This window comes from Choloepus didactylus, chromosome 19 (assembly GCF_015220235.1).
Source record: "Choloepus didactylus isolate mChoDid1 chromosome 19, mChoDid1.pri, whole genome shotgun sequence".
Classification (NCBI taxonomy): domain Eukaryota; kingdom Metazoa; phylum Chordata; class Mammalia; order Pilosa; family Megalonychidae; genus Choloepus; species Choloepus didactylus.
In genome coordinates this window covers 41070323-41094579 of record NC_051325.1, presented here as the reverse complement: position 1 = coordinate 41094579, position 24257 = coordinate 41070323, and the positions used below count along the sequence as shown (strand labels likewise).

The 24257-nt window shown below is 38.3% G+C and overlaps 2 protein-coding genes across 3 annotated transcripts in view; one reads left to right on the top strand and one right to left on the bottom strand.

The window, feature by feature from the left end:
• RPN2 (ribophorin II) overlaps nucleotides 1–19179 on the bottom strand; it is a 70328-nt gene extending 51149 nt beyond the window's left edge. The window contains exons 1-2 of one of the 2 annotated variants that reach the window (XM_037811391.1): nucleotides 18896–19179; nucleotides 15140–15333 (exon numbers count right to left, since the gene is read on the bottom strand). In XM_037811391.1, coding sequence (XP_037667319.1) covers nucleotides 15140–15333; nucleotides 18896–19040 — 339 coding nt within the window. In that variant the 5' untranslated portion in view covers nucleotides 19041–19179. The remainder of the gene's footprint in view (nucleotides 1–15139; nucleotides 15334–18895) is intronic. The other variant, XM_037811392.1, reaches the window with a different exon arrangement.
• Nucleotides 18928–24257, top strand: part of MROH8 (maestro heat like repeat family member 8) — a 116454-nt gene continuing 111124 nt past the window's right edge. Inside the window, exon 1 of the transcript XR_005213043.1 lies at nucleotides 18928–19042. The gene's annotated coding sequence lies outside the window, so the exon portion shown is untranslated. The remainder of the gene's footprint in view (nucleotides 19043–24257) is intronic.

Here is a 24257-nt window from a genome sequence, read left to right as displayed (position 1 = left end):
AGGGAAACCAGTTAATTTATTCAAGGAGTCCTTTCAGTAGAGTGGGTAAGCTAAAGACATACGCTCTGTCGCCATCTGGCGCTTTAAGAGTGGAATGACAACACACAAGTCTCCTAAACAATGCTTATGGTCATGCCATCACTTTTGAGCACTCAACATGTACAAGCACTATTCTAAGTGCATGATGTGCATTTCTCATTTAATCTTCAAAAAATACTTTATATTAGGTCCTCTTATTTTCTTAAATTTACAGACAAGAAAACAGGCATTAGGGAAGTGAATAACTTGTCCAATGTCACTCAGCTCTTAATTGGGGGAGCTGGAATTCAAACCTAGGCAGCCTGGCTGCAGAGCTATACAACCTCCACCTCTCAAGAGAACACTCATAATGATCATTCTAGAGTAAAGCTAGCATAATGCCTACTCTAATTCTTTGCAACTGCAGACCATGGTAAGCAGTACGAAGTTCAAGGAAGTTGACAGCATGGTTTTAAAAGCAGCAGAAGTGGAGGAAGAGCTCTGGTCACAAAACATGCTCTGGTCACCCAGTAATCCCCTTTTAGGGGATTTGTGACTGATTCCAGCTGCCCTCCCATGTTCTAGACTCATCCTCTCAACTGAAGACTGAAAATCACCCTCTAAATATCCACCCCTATTTGCGCCCCTCCAACTTTTTGTGCTCTGTGTCAACACTCCAATTATCCAGTGACTTCCTTTACCTTTCTTCCCTACAACTCCCAGTACCTAATCAGGTACCAAGTCCTATAGAAAAGACAGTAAATTTCTTTCTCATCTGCCCCTCCCCTCTGTGATTTCCTCCACGAACAACAGCTCTCAACTACTCTGTCTACCTTCAGACCGTACTTCGTGATCTTGCTGAGATGTGTCATCCAGGCATACTCTGGCAAGAACCACCCCACCTCCCACGCCCAACCAGCAGCTTTGCAACTGGGCTTACTTTTTCCATGTGCTCTTCTGACCACACTCCCCCTTCCACATGTGCTCCAGCCTCTCTGGACAACCAACTTACCACCCCAAAATACAACAAGCACTTTTAAGCCTCCAGGCTTTCTACAAACTCTTCTCTCTATCTGGAAGCTCATTTATCTCATTAATTCAACTTCTCCCATAATGTAGTAACAAAACTCAAGACTTATTTTAGAATAAAATTTCCCTCAATCCTTCTCTCCCCTCTAGCTGCTATCTTCTCTCTTTTCACACAAACTTCTCTAGAGTTACCTAAAACACAGTCTTCATTTCCCTCATTGCCACTCACTCTAACCTGGTCTCTACCCCCAACACACCACCAATGACTTCCAAACTGGAAAAGCCAAAGGACCTTTTCCAGTTCTCATTCCCTCAACACTGGACAGAAATGATCACCTCCTCGTTTGCTTCCCTTGGCTTCCCCTGGTTCTCTTCTACATTCCTGGCAGCTCTTTCTCATTTTCATCCCCTTCTACCCAGCCATTCAGTGCTGGAGTTTCTCAACTCCTAGGCCTGTTTCTCAACCTACTGCCTCTCTCTCCGTAGACAATTTCATTCATGCCCATGGCTTCATCTAGGGTCTCTATGTAGATGACTTTCAGATTTGTACCTCTAGTGCAGACCTCTCCAAAAGCCACTTGCATGATTCAAAGGCATTTCAAATCAACATGCTGAAGACTAAATTCACTATCTTTCCTGTACAAACCTAACCTCTTCCTGTATTCCCATCTCACAGAATGGCCCAACCATCCATTCATGCAACAAAAGCCAGAAGTCCAGGTTTATCTTTTGGACAGTCAATCTTGCTCACATCTTCCTGCTGTCCTTCACAACGCAGGAGAAAAACTTTCCCAAAATGCAAATTGGATCATGACACTCACTGCTTATAATTAATTGCTCTTTGGAAAAAGATAAAAATCCTTCCTGTGGCCAAAAAGGTCTATAGATTGGCCCCAGCCTTCCTCCTCCTGCCTCACACCTCTCCTTCCCACTAGATACACAGCCCCCTTTCAGGCTCTCAAATGTAACTTGCTCCATCTCTACACAGGTCCTCTGCACATCATATTCTCTGTCTGAAGTCCCCTCCCTCCCCTGTCCCCCAGTTAACTCCTACTTTTCTTTTAGAATTGAGTTCATTCATATTCTCCTTCATTTAATAAATAGTTGTTGAGTGTCTCCCACAGGCCAGGAGCTGTTCTAGACATTGGGGATACAAAACAAATAAAACAGATGAAGTTCCTTTCCTCAAGGACAGAGTGAGATTTAAGTTCAGATATTTCTGCAGAAAAGCCTTCCCGGACAAAGTCAAATACCACAATTTTACATTCTGATAACTTCATAAACATATCATTGTTATGACCATCTCCACTGTTAAGTCTATCTATCTGAGAGAGCAGGGGTCCTTGTTTTTTGTTCAACACTGAATCCCCAGGGCCTAGCACTCTGCTTAGTACATAGCAGAACCTCACTAAATATTTGCTGAACGATTAAATGAATCATGTAGCAGCCAGCAGAGATGGCAATTCCCCGGTACAAGATTGTGGTGTAAGTATCCTCTGTAGACAGGGTGAGCTGCTCCCTCTGCTGGACTCCCATGGTACTTTCCACGCATTATATGTGTCCCTGTGTTTGGCACTATGGTACTTGTCTCTCACTAGATAATGAGACACCCCCCTCTTTATGGTTTAGTAGTATTTTTATTTAGTTTGGATTATGACATTTACAGTCTAACATTTATTGGCTTAGTTTTTTTAACTAAAAATTTTTATTAGAGAAGTTGTGGGTTTACGGAACAATCATGCATAAAATATAGTATTCCCATACCCTACCCCACCACCTTGCACTGATGTGGAACATTTGTTACAACTGTTGACAGATCGAGCGCTTTTGTCTTTGTGCACTTAGCACAATGACTGGCACACAGCAGATGCTCAATAAATGCAATATTTACTAATACTTTCATTAAAATGAACATAAAACAATCCTCACTTTCTTGACACTGTACAAAGCTGAATAACAATACCTATGAAATCATCATTCTGATGTCCTTATGCTTTAAAAATATATACAGTACCTATCAAAATGAAAGATGTTGATTCTTCATAAGACATAAAATCAACTGTCATTCCACACTCTGCTTTTCCCTGAGTTGCTTTCTATTCTCATAGTCTTATCAAATTCCATTTCTCCCACCATTGCTGCCAAAACCTTTTGCAACAAAATAACCAAAATCTCCCCAAAGGATCCATCTGTGAGAGAAATCAATTCGGTGTATCCATCAAGACTGAGGGAGCTCTCTCTACTCAACTTAAGGACTCACACCATTATATGGAAATGAGAGTAATGGAGAATTCTTCCTGATGGATTTAGTGTGCATATATAATAAGGAAATTCAACAACTCTGAAACATCCATTACTTATGCACACATACTGTCTATCACCACAACACATTTCATAGCAATTATAAGAATGAAGTATATGCCTGATCTATTTATTTTTCAGATTTGGAGGCACATTAGAAAACTTCTATAAAGCTAAAGTTTACAATTAATTCATTCAACAAATATTTTTTGAACATCCTCTATGGCTCATGCTAGGTGATACGGATGACAATTCGAGAAAAAATAAAACCTCATTGTACATTGGCTGTACTATTATATAATAATACTAATAAGAGCTAACATTGGCTCTATTTACTGCGTATATACCACATGTTTGTCACTATGCTAACTACCTTACATACCTCACCTTTGAGGTGAGTACCATTGTCATTTCCATCTTATAGATTAGGAGACAAAAATTCTGAAAGTTATGTAGGTTGCACAAGATCACTCAGTTATGAAGCTGTGAAGTCAAGATCTTGAAGTCAAGCAGTCTGACTTTAGAGTCTGTACTGAAACAACAAACCTGAAGCTGGCCTAAATCATCAATTATCCCTAATGGCTCTTTGATCTACATCTTCAGCCCCATCCATGGTCCCCTCAAACTTTTATCAGCAGAGTACACCTTTAGGGATATGCACTCAAACTAAATTTCATGTGGACCTCCAAATCATAAGACAGATAAAAGTGTATTGAGCTGGATGAAGTGAGAGTGCCTCATGACTGCCCCTAAGAATGAATCCTATGACTCTAAAAAAATTTGAACTTCATGAATAGAAACCTCTCATCCTGCAATCAAATACTGCCAAAATTAAACATTAATCTAAGATTCAAATTTTACCTCCTATACCTTACTACATGAAACCTCTACTACTAGTCAGATTCTACTTCTTACCTCCCGATTTGTTCTTTTTTTTTAATGCATGTCTTTTTTTTTATTACTCATCTACCCATATACCGCATAAGGGTGGTGTCAGTCACAAGGTTTTTACCATCACACAGTCACAAAATGAACTCTATACAATCATTATCAAAGATCAAGGCTACTGGATTACAGTTCAACAATGTCAGGTATTTCCTTCTAGCTATTCTAAATAAACTAGAAACTAAAAAGAAATATCTAGCACATGGCAGAGAGGACCTGTGGGGAATCTGAGCTGAAAGGTTAGATGCATTCTGCAGCCCCAGGGTACTCCACCCACAGTCCTGGGAATGGCTGGAGACCACTGTGTCCTGGAATGGACTCCCTGACAAACTGTACAGGGCATGCCCCCCACCCACAGGGCTGGTGGTCCCCACTGCACACAGAAAATTGGTGCAGCGATTGGACCTCCACATGGTTCGGGCCCCCATTCAGTGCACAGATGAAGTTTGGCAGAACTGGCTTGGGGATAAGAGGTGGCTTGGGAGTGCCATCTGCTGGTAGATCAGGAAAAGTGAACTCCACCAAGCTGTAGCTCTGTCAAATTATAGATAATTGTTTAAATAAGCCTGCATATCCTAAAAGAACCCTATCAAGATAAGAAAATGTCAAGAGGATAAAAACAACAGAAAATTACAAAGCATATGAAGAAACCAGAAGATGTGGATGACTCAAACGCCCAAATTAAAAAACTAGAGGAGACACAGAACTTGGAACAATTAATGGAAGAAGTACTTAAAAAACACCAATATCACAGCTCAGGATATGAAGAATATGAAGAAGACCCTAGAAGAGCATAAAGAAAAATTTGCAAGAGTAAATTAAAAAAACAGCAGATCTTATGGAAATAAGATACTACTGATCAAATTAAAAAGACTCTTGAGATATACAACACCAGATCTGAAGAAGTAGCAGAACAAATGAGCAAACTCGAAGGCAGTGTATTGGAAAGTGAAAGCACAAAAGAACAAACGGTGAAAAAAATCAAAAAATTTGAAATGGATCTCAGGGAAATGATGGACAACATGAAGCTCACAAATATAAGAATCACTAGTGTTCCAGAAGAGGAAGAGAAGAGTAAAGGACAAGGAAGAGTATTCAAAGAAATTGTTGGGGAAAACTTCCCAACCCTACTAAATGACATAGATATGCAAATCAAAGATGCCCAACGAACTCCAAATAGAATAAATCCAAATAAACCCACTCTGAAACATATTCTGATCAGACTGTCAAATGCTGAAGAGAAGGAGAAACTTCTGAAAGCAGCAAGAGAAGAGATTCACTACATACAAGGGAAACAACCTAAGACTAAGTAGTGACTACTCAGCAGGCACCATGGAGGCGAGAAGGCAGTGGTATGACATATTTAAAATTCTGAAAGAGAAAAACTGCCAGCCAAGTATTCTTTATCCAGCAAAGCAATCCTTCAAAATTAAGGGAGAGCTTAAAATTTTCACAAACAAATGCTGAGAGAATTTGCTAACAAGAGACCTGCCCTACGAGAAATACTAAAGGGAGCTCTACTGGCTGAGAAAAAAAGAAAGGAGAGGTCTGGAGAAGGACACAGAACTGAAGAGCTTTAGTAAAGGTACCTTAAAAGAAATACATAGAGAGAGTAAAAATAAACCTGACAAATCAAAACTGAAGGAAAAGTTGGCTGATTCAAGAACTGCCTTCAAAGTAATTACATTGAATGTGACTGGATTAAACTTCCCAATTAAAAGACACAGATTGGCAGAATGGATTAAAAAATATGAACCATCAGTATATTGCTTCCAAGAGACTCATCTTAAATCCAGCGATGCAAAGAAACTGAAAGTGAAAGAATGGAAAAAAATACTCCATGCAAGCTACAGCCAAAAGAAAGCAGGGGTAGCAATATTAATTTCAAATAAAATGGATTTTAAATGCAAGAATTTCATGAGACAAAGAAGGACATTATATACTAATAAAAGGGACAATTCACCAAGAAGAAATAACAATCATAAATGTCTATGCACCCAATCAAGGTGCTCCAAAGTACATGAGACTAACATTGGCAAATCTGAAAGAAGCAATAGATGTTTCCACAATAATTGTGGGAGACTTTAATACTAATCACTCTCTCCTATAGATAGATCAACTAGACAGAGGACCAATAAGGAAACTGAGAACCTAAACAATGTGATAACTGATTTAGACTTAACAAACATATATAGAGCATTACATTCCAAATCACCAGGATACACATTCATCTCTAGTGCTTATGGAACATTCTCCAGGACAGACCATATGCTGAGGCATAAAACAAGCCTCAATAAATATAAAAAGACTGAAATTATTCAAAGCACATTCTCTGACAACAATGGAATGCAACTAGAAGTCAATAACCATCAAAGATCTAGAACATTCACCAATATCTGGAGATTAAACAACACACTTCTAAACAATCAGTGGGTCAAAGAAAGAGTTGCAAGAGAAATTGCTAAATATCTAGAAATGAATGAAAATGAGAACACAAAATATCAAAACTTAAGGGATGCAGCAAAGGTGGTATTGAGGGGGAAATTTATAGCTCTAGATGCATACATTAAAAAGGAAGAAAGGCTAAAATCAAAGAACTAATGGAACAACTGAAGAAGCTAGAAAATGAACAGCAAACTAAAACAAGTAGAAGAAAAGAAATAACAAAGATTAAAGCAAAAATACATGATAAAGGAGAACAAAAAAAAGAGAGAATAAATAAAACTAAAAGCTGGTTCTTTCAGAAGATCAACAAGATTGACAAGCCCTTAACTAGACTAAGTAAAACAGAGAGAAGACCCAAATAAACAAAATAATAAATGAGACAGGACATTACTGTGGATCCCAAAAAAAATTAAAAACATCATAAGAGGATACTATGAACAACTCTATGCCAACAAACTAGATAATTCAGAGGAAATGGATAATTTCCTGAAAACACATGAACAACCTAGACTGACCAGAGAAGACACAGAAGACCTCAAGCAAAGAGATCCAATCAGTCATCAAAAAGCTTCCTATTAATAAAAGCCCAGGGCCAGATGGCTTCACAGGGAAATTCTAACAGACTTTCCAAAAAGAACTGCAATCTCCCTGGCAACGAGGGACATGACTCCCAGGAATAACCCTGGCCCCGGCAGTGAGGGATTGAAAATGCATACTTGACCAAAAGGCGGGGAGGGGGGAGAAGAAAGGTAACAAGCTGAGGTTACAGTGGTTGAGAGATCCCAAATAGAGTCGAGAGGCTATCCTGGAGGTTTCTCTCATGCAAGCTCCAGCTAGACATCCCAATTGGCCACAGCATGCAATGCCTTTACCAACAGTAGTCTCCAAATACCTAGGTCCCTACCTGATATTCTATAAAAGATTCACTCACTAAGTTTTATCTTTCAGAAACGTAAATCCACTAGAGTGTTCCCTATACCAGACAAGTCTTAAAACCCAGAGGCAACAGCTTCTTTAAGATCAACAATCAGATGTGGCCTCCTTCCCCATACTATTGACACCCCCTTTTAATACAAACAAGTTAGGGTGCTCACTGCCTAGATACCTCTGAAGATCAAGAAAGAGATTAAGTGAGAGGAAGGAGTAGCAACAAACAAGATAAGACTGAATGAAGGTCTATGAATACTGAAACTTTATATAATTCTAGATATTTTTTGGATACTGGGGTGTTGGAAGGGCTGGAAGGAGGTAAATGACATGGTAGAACTGTAGCCTATAGCATCCTTTGGGATTTGTTCCATAGCTGCTCACTGAATTTTGCCTTGAAAGTCATCACATTTCTATATACCTTGCATTGCATAATAAGTAAAGAACTGAAACTATGCAACTGTAATGCATAACAATTTTTGAAATTACCTATATGACTGCTTGTTGAGCTGTACATCAAGAGATGACACCTTTCTGCATGTATGTTATATTTTACAATAACGGAAATGGCTGAAGTTGTGGAACTGTGACCTGTGACATACTTTGAAATTTGCTCTCTAACTACTTGTGAAACGTATCTTGGAAGTTATCACTGTTATGTATATACACTAAAGTTCACAATTAAAAAAAAAAATCAAATTGGATCCTGTCACACTTCCATCCTCCCCAGCTAAATGAACCTTGATAACTTAGAATAAAGATCAAAATTCTTAAAAAAAAAAAAAAAAAAAAAAAGACAAAAAACAAACAAATAAAATGATGGAGAGATTATCACACTCTCTGATAAACAAAAGCTGTAGGAGTTTGTCACCACCAGACTTCTCTACAAGCAGTACTAAACGGAATTCTTCAGTCTGGAAGGAAAGAACACTAGACAGTGGTTCAAAGCAGCATAAAAAATATAAAAAACTCCAATAAAGGATATCATTTGGGTAATTGTAAGTGCCAGTACTATTATATTGTATGTTTTGATATGTAACTCCAATTTCTACCTCTTACAGGTTCTAAAGTGCAAATGCATATAAAGTAATGATTAATCTATGGTTTTGGACATATGATTATATATATAAAGATATAATGTGTATAATTTTTAACAAGTACAACAAAAAGGTGGAAGGACGGAGGGGTATAGGAACAGTGTATGTGTATGCTATTGACATTAGGTAGGTATCAAATCAGACATGATTATTGTAGATTTGGGATGTTAAGTTTTAGACCCGTGATAATGACCAAGAAACTATATGAAAAATATAATCAGAAAAAAATTAGAAGGTACTCAAAATGGTACAAAACAAAAAAACCAAACATGAAAGTAGGTATTAATGGAAGAATTGAAGGTGAAAAAAGTATAAGATTACAAAGACAAAATAGCAAAATGGCAGAACAGAGTCCTGCATTACCAGTAGTTAACATAAATGGAGTAAACTGTCCAGTCAAGAGGCAAACATTGGTAGAATGGACCCAACTAAATGCTGTTTGTAAAAGATTCACCTTAAATTCAAAGACACAAGTAGGATGGAAGTAGAATGGAAAAAAATATACTATGCAGATAGTGACCAAAAGAGAGATGGGTAGCTGTACTAATATCAAATGAAACAGACTTTAACTAAAAAATTATTAGGAGGGACAAAGATGGTCCCTATATTCTAATAAAGGGGTCAACTCAATAAGAAAATATGACAATTATAAATATATACATGCATTATATATGTCCCAAAATACATGAAGCAAATGCTGACAGATTTGAGGAGAGAAACAGACAGATCTGTATTAATAATAGGAGACTTCAATACACCACTTTCAATAACGGACAGAACTTCTAGACAGAATATTGATAAGGAAACAGAAGACTTGAACACTACTATAAACCAACTAGACCTAACAGACACATATAAAACAGTTCACCAACACCAATAGAATACAGATTCTTCTGTAATACACATGGATCATTCTTTAGGATAAACCATGTTAGGTCACAAAACAAGTCTCAATAAATTAAAAAAATATGGAAATTACGCACAGTGTATCATCTCCAACCACAATGGAATGAAGCTAGAAATTAATAACATAGGGAGAACTGGAAAATTCACAAATAAGTAGAAATTAACATACTCTTAAACAACCAATGGGTTAAAGAAGAAATCACAAAGGAAATTAGGAAGTATCTTGAGGTGAATGAAAATGAAAACACGACATACCAAAATTTATGGGATGTAGCAAAGGCAGTGCTGAAAGAGATATTTATAGCTCTAAATATTTCCACTACAAAAGAAGAAAGATCTCAAATCAAAGACCTAACCTGACAACTAGAGAATACAGAAAAAGAAGAGCAAACTAAACCCAAAGAGAGCAGAGGAAGGAAATAACAAAGATAAGCGCAGAGATAAATCACACAGAAAATTAAAAAACAATAGATAGATTCAACAAAATGTTGGTTCTCTGTAAAGATCAATAAAATCAACAAACCTTTAACTGGATGGACAAAACAGGAGAGTGCACACAAATAACTAAAATTAGAAATGAAAGGGGGGAAATTATTACCAATCACACAAAAATAGAAAAGATTATAAAAGGATACTATGAATAGCTATACGCTAACAAATTAGATAAGCTAGATGAAATGGACAAATTCCTAGAAACATGCAAACTATCTATACTCATTCAAGAAGAAACAGGAGAGCTCAACAGACCAATAACTGGTAAAGAGATTGAATCAATAATCAAAAACCTCCTAACAAAGAAAAGCCCAGGACCAGACTACTTCACAGGGGGAATTTTACCAAGACTTACTCCAATCTGCTCAAACTGTTCCAAAATATTGAAGAGAAGGGAACACACCTGTGGGAGCCCCTGGCCCCCAAGTGTCTTGAAAACTGCACACAGCAGTTTGCTTGACCTAGGACAGCTAAGGTTTGACCTATTCTCCTTGTAATATCAGATGCTAACTGTAATCTATACCCAAAACTACCTCCTTCCTGAGACTCCCCGAGATACTGTTATCTCTATATCCTCCCCTCCCCTCTGTTGATTACAATCAACCCCTCCCTACCTTGCACAACCCTGCTCCCTGCCTTATGCTCTCAAACTCGTTGGAATGTGGGGCCCTTACAACCAGCTTATTCAGCCCCCCAAAGTGCAGACTATTTCCGAGTTGTGTTCGGAACATGCCACCATTCACAGCAGCTCCTGAATCCATTCAGAGAAGCTCCTGATCTCACGGCAATGTGGCTTGACTTCCCCAACCTGTAGGTAAGCCCTATAATAAAAGCTCATGTCTCAGAACGTGTCTGGTGCTTTCTTTAGTCCTTTGGCTACAAAAGCCCTCTTAGGCTGTGACAATACTCTAACTTAGTCTATGAAGCCAACATCATCTTAATATCAAAGCCAGACAAGGACACTTACAAGAAAAGAAAATTACAGAGAAGTATCACTTATGAATACAGAAGCAAAAATCCTCAACAAAATACTAGCAAAGCATATCCAGTAGCACATTAAAAGAACTATACACAATCTTCAAGTGGGATTTATTCCGAGTATGCAAGGGTGGTTCAACATAAGAAAAGCAATTCACATAATACACCACATTAATAGAACGAAGGGGAAAAAACCACACAATCATCTCAATTGATGCAGAAAAGGCATTTGACAAAATGTAGCACCACTCCTTGACAAAAACACTCCTACTCAATGGTGAAAGACTGAAAGCTTTCCCTCTAAGAACAGGAACAAGAGAAGCATGTCCATTGTTGCCACTGTTACTAACATTGTACTGGAAGTTCTTGCCGGAGCAATTAGGCAGGAGAAAGAAATAAAAGGCATCCAAATTTGAAAAGGAAGAAGTAAAACTTTTCCTGTTTGCAGATGACATGACCCTATATACAGAAAATCCTGAAAAATCCACAACAAAGCTACTAGAGCTAATAAATGAATTCAGCAAAATGGCAGAGTACAAGATCAACACACAAAAATCAGTGGTGTTTCTATACACTAGCAAAGATCAATCTGAAGAAGAAATAAGAAAAAAATTCCATTTAAAATAGCAAGTAAAAGAATCAAATATCCAGGAATAAACCTGACCAAGGATGTAAAGGACTTGTACATAGAAAACTACAAAACATTGCTAACAGAAATCAAAGACCTAAATAAACAGAAAGACATTCCAAGTTCATGAATCGGAAGACTAAATAGTGTTAACATGTCAATTCTACCCAAAGTAATTTACAGGTTCAACTTAATCCCAATCAAAATCCCAGCAGCCTTGTTTGCAGAAATAGAAAAGCCAATCATCAAATTTCTATGGAAAGGTAAGGGACCCCCAAATAGCCAAAACCATCTTGAAAAAGAAGAATGAAGTTGGAGGATTAACACTTCCAAATGTTACAATTTATCACAAAGCCACGGTAATCTAAACAGCATGGTAGGCATCCATGCCGCCTGCAGCAGCAGCAGCAGCTGCTTCTCCCTGGCGGCCGCCCCACTGTGGGTTCCTCCCTGGCTGCGGGAGAGACTGAGATAGAGGGAGGACACAGCCCTGCGCTGCCTGCACAGGAGACCTTCACCTCGCCCCGCCGCCTCCTCACTCTCTGGGAGGAACACGGATAACCTCAGTGACACCTTGAAGAAGCTGAAGATATCAGCTGTTGATAGGACTGAGGATACTTTAGAAGGATGCTTAAATTGTCTGCTTCAAGCCTTGGCTCAAAATAGTACGGAAACAAGTGAAAAAATCTAAGGAAGTGGAATACTTCAACTCTTTGCAAGTCTGTTGAGCCCATAGTCTTCCTGCACAGCCAAAGTAGCTAACATCATAGCAAAAATAGCCAAAAATGAATTTATGCAAATTCCATGTGTTGATGCTGGATTAATTTCAACACTGGTGCAGCTGCTAAATAGCAAAGACCAGGAAGTGCTGCTTCAAATGGGCAGAGCTCTAGGAAACATATATTATGATAGCTGATTTTTGAAAAAGATCTCAAACAATTTCGACTCATGCAAGAATCTTTGAGAGAGAAGCTAAGAGAGACATTTTGGAGAAACTCATTTTGAAACCAGAACCCAGGAAAAGGACCAGTAGACATTGTCATGTGCCTTCCCATGTGACAGAGGAATCCCAGATGCCATCAGCCTTTCCTCAGAGAAGGCTGCCAAATCCACTCAGTTGGGAAAGAATAATCTCTTTAACAAATGGTGCTGGGAGAACTGGGTGACCATTTGCAAAAGAATGAAGGTACACCTCTACCCATATCATATACAAAAATTAACTAAAAACGGACAAAGACCTAAATATAAGAACCAAAACTATAACCCTCCTAGGAGAAAACAAAGAGAAACATCTTCAGGACCTTTTGTTAGGCAATGGTTTCTTAAGACTTGACACCAAAAGCATGAGTAACAAAAGAAAAACAGATAGATGGGACTTCATCAAAATTAAAAACTTCTATGAGCATCAAAGACTTTATCAAGAAACTGAAAAGACAACCTACAGAATAGGAGAAAATATCTGGAAACCATATATCTGATAAGGGTTTAATATCCAGAATATATAAAGAACCCTTACAACTCACAACAAAAGACAAACAACCTAAATGGGCAAAGGATTTGAATAGACATTTCTCCAAAGAAGATATATAGATGGCCAAAAAGCAAATGAAAAGATGCTCAACATCATTATCCATCAGGGAAATGCAAATCACAACAATAAGATACCTTTTCATACTCACTAGAAGGGCTACTATTTCAAAAAACAGAAAATTACAAGTATTGGAAAGAATGTGGAGAAGTAGGAACCTTTATATATTCTTCTTGGGAGTGTAAAATGGTACAGCCACTGTGGAAAATAGTCAATTTTTCAGAAAGTTTAAAGTACAGAATTGCCGTATGACCTGGCAATGCTACTTCTAGGTATATACCCCCAAAGAATTGAAAGTGGATACTTGAACAACTGTTTGCACACCAGTGTTCATAGTAGCATTATTCACAATTGCCAAAAGGTGGAAACAACTCTAGTGTTCAACAACACAAGAATGGATAAACAAAAGGTGGTACATCCACACAAAGGATTTTATTCACCCATAAAAATGAATGAAGTTCTAATGCCTGTGACAACATGGATGAAACTTTAAGACATCATATTGAGGAAAATAAGCCAGACACAAAAGGACAAATAATTGTATAATCTCGCTGACATAAAATAATTAGAATAAGCAAATTCATAGTGTCAGAAACTAGAATCTGGGGTGAGGGAAGGAAGTGTTAATGTTTAAATTAAACAGAGTTTCTATGTGGGGTGATGGAAAATGTTTTGGGAATGGATGAAGATGAGGGCAGCAGAATATAATTAGCAGTACAAAGTTGTGAATGTAATTAGCTAGCAGTATAAAACTGCATATTTGAATGTAGCTAAAAAGGGACATTTTAAGTTGTATATACGTTACTAGAATAAACATTAAAAAAAAAACAACATAAGACTGTACAACCCAGTGACCTCTAATGTAAACCATGGACTATAGTTAATAATACAACTATAATAATGTTCTTTTATCAATTGTAACAAATGTACCACTCTAATGCATGGTGTTAATAATATGGAGATGCACGGGAACTCTGTATTTTCCCCTTGACTTTTCTGTAAACCTACAACTTCTCTTAAAAGGAAAAAAAAAAAAAAAAAAAAAAGAAGATGGAGGGGTCACATAAGAAATATGGGCAGCCTCAAGGAGCAGAGAGTAGTCCCCCACTGACAGCAAGCAAAGAAATGGGAACCTCAGACTTATGGAACTAGATTCTTCCAACAACTTAATGAAGCTTAGATACAGATTCTTCACCAGAGTCTCCAGGCAAGAGCCCAGCTGGCTAACACCTTCATTTCAACCTGCAAGACTCTAAGCAGGGAGCCCTGCCAAGGCTGCCTGGACTTGTGACGTACAGAACTGTGAGTTAATAAATCAGTGTTGTTTGAAGTCACTAAAGTTTACTAAATTTGTTAGAAAATGAATACACAAGGCATATATGAAAAACCTGGCAAAGGACAATTTCTTACCATAGCTGTCCATGATACTATAATGAATAAAATGTAAATTTCACTTAAGACTATTCCTGAATCCAGAAATACTTTTAGTCATGATGCACTTTTCTCACCAAAGGTCTGAAAAGGAAATCAAAACTGCATGGTGTAGTAACTGTCACTATTTAATAAATATGAGTGCCCCTACCTGAACTTCTTTATTATTCATTAGCCATGCACATAATACACTTAACAAGTACATGTGGTACTTACAGAGCTAACCATTATATTGGATTAACTTTGGCTATCCTCAAACAAGCAAGTTAGTTTTGAAATACTCAAAAGGGACACCATGAAGGGATTAAGGTTCTTTCTAAATTACCTTGGCCACCAAGACTAAAGCGTCCTTACCTTTATGTCTGGCACTTGGGCACCAAGACTGCTGAGTCCCACAATGGAGTAGAAAGCAGATTCCAAATTTGTGAAAGGGCGGTCCAACGAGGCTTTCAGTCTCTCCACATCATGTTTGCTGAGGTAGTGAGTGGGTGTCAGGGCTTGGCTGCTGGCTATGATTGTCAGGGCCAAGAGGAAGACAGTGCTTGAACCTTGGGGAGAAAAGACGATTAAACACACTCCACACTATTCCAAAGTTGCATATATCCAGTCCCAGTAATGATGTGCACCAGGGCCCAGAAACTAAATCATGTGAGGAAGGGTGAGGGAACTGAGAAGGTTTAATCTGAAGAGAAGCCTTGGGGAAGGGGTGAGCACTGTCTTAACTATCTAAAGGACAGTCCTCCCAGCAGCCTCTGTGCATTGAAAGCACAGGACTCATCTTGCCATTCTCCTGTTGAAAGCACATTCAAACTCCGATAGCTCTTAGGACAGACCCAACCCTGAATCTTTACCATGGCCTTGCCCATCTCTCAATGGAACCTCTTTGAATCTTCCCACCTACTGATGCTCTCTGGCCTCCTCTGTTCCTCTAAGGAGCCATGATCTTTCCTGTCCAGGTTTTTTTTACACTTTCTCCTACTTTAACTTTGCTTAATTTCTATTCATCCTGTAGATATCAGCTCAAGTATCTCTTTCACAAGGAGCCCTTCCTAACAGCCCTCCCTTGGATTAGGTTCCCAAAACAAGTAGTGAAGAACTGAGCCCCAGGGGCCAGGTTTAAATCTAGCTCTTCCCCAAGTATTTTGCCATGGCAAAATTACTCGGCCAGCCTGTATCTGTTTCCTCAACTGTAAACTAGGATAGTAATAATATTTACCTTATTGTTGCTAGGAGTATTATATGAGTTCATATAGAAAGCTCTTAGAATAGTGACTGGCACAAAACAAATGCCAAGTAAATGTTAGCTACCACTTCTGCTACCATTATCATTGTATCTATCATAGCACCCTGTACTTTTCTTCTGCAGTATTTTCCACAACTATAATTAATAGTGTAATGTCTGTCTCCCTTGCTAAGTTGTAAGCTCCATGAGTATAGACTGTTTCTTGTGCTGATCTCTGTATTTCCAAGTCTTGTACACTGCCTAGTACACAGTAGGTACTGAATAAATATTTGCTGAATATACAGGAAAGAAAAATCCTTGTCTACAACAATAAACTTTCTAGCAGGCTGCTTCATGAGATAGTAAATCGTCTGCCACTCAAGCATCAGCAATCACAAGGTTGACATTAATAGTCCTAGATCTTTTGCTTATAATATCAAATTAAGGTTTAACTCATTTAATTTGCCCATAAGAAAGGCATTATTATCTCCATTTTACCAATAAGAAAACTGAGGATCAGTGTAGCTTGCACAGAGCCAGTCTTGGACTCAAACCCAGATCTGTAGAGTTCATGTAGTAAAAGGAATGCCTAAATTAGGGACAACCTAAAGAATGATTCTTCCATTAATATCAGTTTTGTTTAAATCCTTGCAGTATTAAATAACCTAAAGAATGTAAAAGCTCCCTTAAAAAAAACTAGAAAGTGGACTATATAATATGAAGTATTCATTCATCAAATATTTATTGAATGACTACTATGTGCCAGGCAGTATTTTAGGCATTAAAGAAAAGCAAGAAACAGAAAAGACAAAAAAACTCCTGCCCTCAGGGAGTTTACATTCTAGTGGGAAAAGACATCACACAAAATAATTAAGGATATTTATGTTAGAAGGTGAAAAGTGCAAGGGAGAAAAATGAAACATGCAAGGGGTATGTGAGAATGGCTGCAATTTTAAATATGGTAGTCTGTGAAGTCCTCAATAAGAAATAGATATGGAGTACAAGACCTGAAGAAGAAGCGGGTCATAAAGATATCTGGGAGGAAAGTATCTTAAGAAAAAGAAAAGCAAGTGCAAAGACCCTGATTCAGGGATGTACACAGTGTTTTTGAGATCAGTTAGGAGGACAGTAAGGCTAGAGTGGAGTGAGCAAGGAGTGAGAAATAAAAGAGATTACAGAAGTAGCAGAGACCAAATCCAGAGAGCCCTGTAAAGCACTAAAGGGACTTTGGATTTCACTGAGCGAGATGGGAGCCACTGGAGGTTTTGAGCAGAGGAGTAATATAACTTACATTTTAACAGGGTTATTGTGTTGAAAATAAACAGTACTGTGTTGAGAACAGACTATAAAGGAACAAGGACAGAAAGAGGGATACCAGTTAGGAAACTATTGCCATAATCCAAGGAAAAAGATGATGGTGATCCAAACCAGGGTAATAGCGGTAGAGATGGTGAGAAGTGGTCAGAGTCTGGTGAATTCAAAGTTAAAGCCCATTAGATTTGCTAATGGATAAAAATGCTGAATCTCCAGTGCTTTGTGTACATTCATGTACTCAATATATTAAGATCTCGTGAATGACTACTAGTGCTTTCCCAGTTAGACCATAAACTTCCCTAACATAGCATGTGTCAGAATCCTAATCTTCACACCTCACATTCATGATTAACAACAAAGCAATAAATCAAGCCCTGAGTTGTAGTATTTACTGATTTCTATGTTGTAAATCCTCCCCTCATGGCTAATATGAAGTTGCTAATGTGATTTTGCTTAACGTGTCAAATATGCCACATACCATCCAAGTACTTTGCATTCACTGAGTCATTAAATCAGAAGTAGTTAATTACACTAATGCACACACATAACTAGCCGAGAATCAAATTGTTGGCAGTTTGAATTCAAAGTGTGCCTTTAACCACTAAACTACCCTTGACTTCTCAAATAATGAAGCAGTGTGCCACTAAATCATTACTGTGTTACTTTCATCAAGTCACTTCCCTTTTCTGTGTTTCCATCTTCTCATCTGTCAAACTGAAGTACAATAGTACACCCTTCCTTAAATGGTGGTAATACTACATGAAATGTCCATTCAGTAACTAGCAATGAAATAAGAACAATAAGAACAATAAGAACAGCCAACTTTTTTTGAGTGCTTACATGTACTGTTGCAAGCTCTACACAGGGATTATCTCGTTTAATATTCACAGCCACACTATGAGCCACCAGATAATGTGACATTTTACAGATAAGAAAAGGAGGTGCAGATGAGTTAAGTAACTTGCGCCGGGTCACATAATGTATACGTGGCAGACAAGTTTGCATCCAGAAAGTCTAATTTCAGAACTTACACTCCAAATTCCTAGAGAAAGGTTGAGTGATGTTCTTGCCCCTTTCACAAATGAGGAAACTGTTGCCCAAAGAGAAAGGACGATTTGGCTAAAAGAGCACATGTAATATAGGCGGTGCCTGAATGAGACCCTAGGACGCCTGGCTCAGGAACTCGCGCTCCCGAGAGCGAGTCAAATGAAAGTGAAGCCGGGCCTGAGGTTACTGGCGGCTTCGGCCAGGCCGGGCGAGGCCTCGGTCGCCCCAGGAGTTGGGCCTCCCCGGGACCCGTAGCTTCATATTAGACGCATCCCCCACCCCCACACCCCATTTCCCACTCCTCCAAGCTCCCTTCCCTAGTCGAGGGAACTCTTGCCGGCTCGCCCGCCCTCAGTCAGACCAGCCACCCCGAAAGAGTCCGAACCCATGCCCCTGCCTCGCAGGGGAAGGGAACCCCGCCTGGCCGGCAGCCGAGCGGCGAGCAATAGCCTCCCGCGGGCGAGAGCCCGCTCCGCAAGGCGTGCTGGACGCGGGGCCCCGTCATCGAGCCATGCGCAACGCCTCACCCGGCGGCGCCATTCCTCCGAGCAGGTCCCACCAGGGCCTGAGCCGCAGGCTGACTTCCGCTCGGAAAAGTGGCTCCAAGAGCGCGCCGGAGGGGACGTCAGGGACTCGCGGCAGGCTCCGCGTGCCGGGATGAGCTGTAGGCATAGGTCAGTCCTCGCCGTCCCGCTGGGCCGCGTCGCTCCCTGGCAACAGCGGCCCGGATTCCACTCCTCGCGCTCAGAGGGCGCGGTGGTCCTCGCCACAGGTCCACTTCACCCCCACGCCCCGGCCCACATGGAACCGACCGCTTCGCAACGGTCTTATGCCGGGCGCTGCTGGGAAGCGATTGGACTAGGCCTCGGGGTGGACCTAAGATGGGGCCTCCGCTTATTGGCCAATCGTATTGATTGGCTGGTAGCCCTGTCACTCTGCGTCTCTTCGCAGCCCGGCCAATTTTAAAGAAATGGGAAGGGTCTGGTGGGGAGGAGACAACAATATTTGAAGGAATATTTTTTCCTTAAAAAATTATGGCAGTTTCCTCCAAAGTTTGTCCTTTCGATTGTTAATAACTGACCAATAGGTGACATTTTATTTGATTTGTAAAGCATTTGTGTGTATGCAAATAATTTGTGAGGACGTGTTAGACCAGTTTTACAGCCGAAGTAACAGGCTTGAAAAGGGAATTGACCCATCTGAGAACTCAATAGTAAAAACTGACTCCAAATATTATGCGTTCATAATATAGCCGGACATTGTAAAAAGCGCTATACATACATTATTTAAATTACTGCTTATCACCGTTTCGTGAGATATGTACTATTATTTGCATATTAAAGAGAAGGAAACAAGGATTTGAACGCAAGCAGTCGACTCCAGAATCTGTGCTTTTAATTATTATGACTATCTAAAGCATGTACAATATGGTAGATTTTTCTATTATTATTATTGAAGTGTTATTATACCAAATAGGGGAGGAATAGTTCTTAAATGCCTAGAACTGGGCTATTTAAGATGATAGCAGCTAGCCATTTGTGGATAATTTTGAATTAAAATTAATTAAAATGAAATAAAATTAATTTCCAACTCAATAATAAGATGACAAAGTGCCAGTGGTGTACTGGAGCCAGCTGGATCTGGCTGGTGAAAGTCAATTGTTAAATTTTCAGTATTTGCCATTTATTCAATACAGCTATTTAGAAAATATGAACTTACAATTAAATTATAGTGAAAACAAAGGTAATAATACTCAAAATTCATCATTTCCTAATTATATTATTACATTTTACTGTTATCAGTGCTTTTGAAATTGTATCCGTTGTATAGGAAGTACTCTCTTGATGGTGTGCTACTGTGCATTCCTTGCAAAGTCACGTTGGTAGCTTGATATTGGCCATGATGGGAGGATTTACAACATAGCAATCGGCAAATGCTACAACTCAGGGCTTGATTTATTGCTTTGTTGTTTCATACACTTAAGAAAATGATGGAGAAAATGTTAATAGAGTTTAAATTTAAACATGTGTCATATCTGTAGACTTTACATTGTGCATAGCACAAAAATTTGAGGAATATTCTTCCAATGTTTGAAAACTATTATCTGATTCAGAAAGAACGTGCTCATTAAATTTTAACATACGTCTTTGTTGTTTCATATATGTCTTACTTGTTAAAGTGAGTGAAAATATCAACCAGCATTCACTTAGGAACCACATTTAAAGAGACTGTTAAACATTTACCTGCACACCATTGTAAACAACTCAATGAAAAACATGGGCAAAAGATTTGAATAGATGCTTCACCAAAGAAGATATACAAATAGCAAATAAGTGCATGAACAGATGATCACCATCATTGGTCATTAGGGAAATGCAAATTAAACCACAGTGAGATACCACCACATATCCCCTAGAATGGTTAAAATTTAAAACACCAACAATACCAAATGTTGGCAATGATGTGAAGCAACTGGAACTCTCATATACTACTGGTGGAAATGTAAAATAGTATAACCATTCTGGAAAACAAATTGACAGTGTCTTAAAAAGTCATGTAAACAAACCTATCATCCAACCCAGCCATTCTACTACTAGATATTTTCCCAAGAGGGCTTTTGTTTTTAATTGAGGTGAAATACAAATAACATAAAATTAATCATTTTAAAGGCAACAATACGGTGACATTTAGAACATTCAGAATGTTGTAAAACCACCAACTGTATCTAATTCCAAAATATTTTCATCACCTAAAGTTAAGTGCCATACCCATTAAGCAATTAATCCCCATTCTTCCCTCCCACTAGCCCCTGCCAACAACCAATCTGCTTTCTGTTTCTATGAATTTGCCTATTATGGAGTTTCCTAGAAATGGAATCATAAAATATGTGACCTTTGTATCTGACTTCTTTCACTTAGTATGATTTTGTGATTCATACACGTTTTAGCAAGTATCAATATAGCATTCCTTTTTATGGCTGAATAATATTCCACTGTATGTATATACCACAATTTGTTTATCCATTCATACATTGGTGAACATTTGGAGTTTCCCACCTTTGGATATTGTGAATAGTGATGCTGTGAATGTGCATGTAGAGGTGTCTGACCACCTGTTTTCAGTTATTTGGGGAATATATACCCAGGAGTAGAATTGCTAGCTTGTGTAGTAACTCTATGTTTAATTCTTTGAGTAACTGCCATTTTACACTCCTACCAGCAATGCATGAAGGTTCCAATTTCTCCACATGCTCAGCAACACTTATTTTCTATGTTTTATCTTCTATTATTACAGCCATCCAAGTGAGTATTAAGTTGTTTTTCATTGTGGTTTTATTTGCATTTCTAAGATGACTAATGATGATGAGCATCTTTTTATCAGCTTCCTGGCCATTTGAATAGTCTTTAGGGAAATTTCTATTCAGGTCCTTTGCCCGTATTTTTTTTTTTTTAATATTTATTTTATTGAGATATATTCACATACCACGCAGTCATACAAAACAAATCATACATCCAATTGTTCACAGTACCATTACATAGTTGTACATTCATCACCCAAATCAATCCCTAACACCTTCATTACCACACACACACAAATAACAAGAATAATAGTTAAAGTGAAAAAGAGCAATTAAAATAAAAAAGAACACTGGGTGCCTTTGTCTGTTTGTTTGTTTGTTTCCTTCCCCTATTTTTCTACTCATCCAACCATAAATTAGACAAAGGGGAGTGTGGTCCTTATGGCTTTCCCAATCCCATTGTCACCCCTCATAAGCTACATTTTTATACAATTGTCTTCAAGATTCATGGGTTCTGGATTGTAGTTTGATAGTTTCAGGTATCTACCACCAGCTACCCCAATTCATTAGAACCTAAAAAGGGTTGTCTAAATTGTGCGTAAGAGTGCCCACCAGAGTGACCTCTCGGCTCCTTTTGGAATCTCTCTGCCACTGAAGTTTATTTCATTTCTGTTCACATCCCCCTTATGGCCTTTGCCCGTATTTTAATTGGCTGTATTGTCTTTCTGTTGTTGAGCTGTAAGAATTCTTCATATATTCTGGATACAAGTCCCTTATCAGATGTATGATTTGCAAATATTTTCTTCCATTCTATAGGTAGTCTTTTCACTTTCTTGATAATGTCCTTTGATGTGTAGAAGTTTTTAATTTTGATGAAATCTAATTTTATCAATATTTTCTTTTGTTGCTTCTACTTTTGGTGTCATATCTAAGCAGTCATTGCCAAATATAAAATCATCAAGATTTACTTCTGTGTTTTCTTCTAAGAGGTTTATAATTTTCACTCTTAAATTTAGGTCTTTGATCCATTTTTAATTAATTTTTATATATGGTTTGAGGTAGGGATCCAACTTCATTCTTTTGCATTTGGATATCCAGTTGTCCCAGCACTATGTGTTGAAGAGACTATCCTTTTTCCATTGAGTGGTCTTGGCACACTTATCAAAAATATTTTGGCAATAAATGGATGGATTTATTTCTGGACTCTCAATTCTATTCCATTGGTCTATATGTCTGTCCTTATGCCAGTACCACATTGTTTTGATTACTGTAGCTTTGTAGTGAGTTTTGAAGTCAGGAAATGTGAGTCCTCCAACTTTTTTCTTATTTTTTCAAGGTTGTTATGGCTCTTTGGGACCCCTTGCAATTCCATATGAATTTGAGGATTGGGTTTTCCATTTCTGCATAAAGGGCCACTGAAATGTGGATAGGAATTTCATTGAAACTGTGTATGGCTTTGGACAATATTGCTATCTTAATATCATGTCTTCCAATCCATAAACATGGGATATCTTTCTGTTTATTTAGGTCTTCATTAATATCTTTCAGCAATGTTTTGTAGACCTAAGTGTACAAGTCTTTAACCTACTTGTATAAATTTATTCCTAAGTATTTTATTCTTTGGGATGCTATTATAAATGGAGTTATTTTCTTAATTTCCTTTTTGGCGTATTCATTGCTGGTGTATAAAAACACAACTGTAGTTTGAGTGTTGATCGTATACCCTACAATGTTGCTGAATTCATTTATCAGCTTTAGTTATTCTTTGTGGATTCTCTGCAATTTCTGTATATATGATCATGTCATCTATTGTTGGATTCTGTTTGCAAGTATTTTGTTAAGGATTTTTGCATCTATAGTCATAAAAGATATTGGCCTGTTGTCTTCTTTTCTTGTGGTATCTTTGCCTGGCCTTGGTGACAGGATAATCCTGACCTCATAGAATAAGTTAGGAAGTGTTATCTTCTATTTTTTTTTTTTTTTTTGGAAGAGATTGAGAATGATTGGTGTTAATTCTTCTTTAAATGTTTATATAGAATTCACCTGCAAAGTCATCTAGTTCTGGACTCTTCTTTGTTGGGAAGCTTTTTATTATTAATTCAATCTCTTTATTTTTTATAAGTCTATTCATATTTTCTGTTTCTTCTTGTGTCAATTTTGGTAATTTCTGTGTGTGGCAGATCAGATTATATACTCCAGAAAAACATGTTCCTAATATTAGTCCATCCCTGTGAGTGTGAACCCACCATTGTAAATAGGACCTTGTGATGAGATTATTTTCAGTAAAGGTGTGGCCAAGTGAATCAGGATGGGTCTTAATCCTATTACTGGAGGCCTTATAAAGAAGGTCGCAAAGTGAAAGCCGCAAGAACCAGCCAGAAGCTAGAAGATAACAGAATCTGAAAGTGAAAGGAGGAGATACCACCATGTGCATTTCCATGTAATGAGAAACCCTGAAGATTGCAGGCTAGCCAGAAGATACTGACCAAACTAGGAAGCAAACTTTCTAGCCTTTGAAACTGTGAGCCACTAAATTTCTGTCTTTAAGCCAACCCATTGTATGGTGTCTGTTTTTACAGCTAAAAAACAAC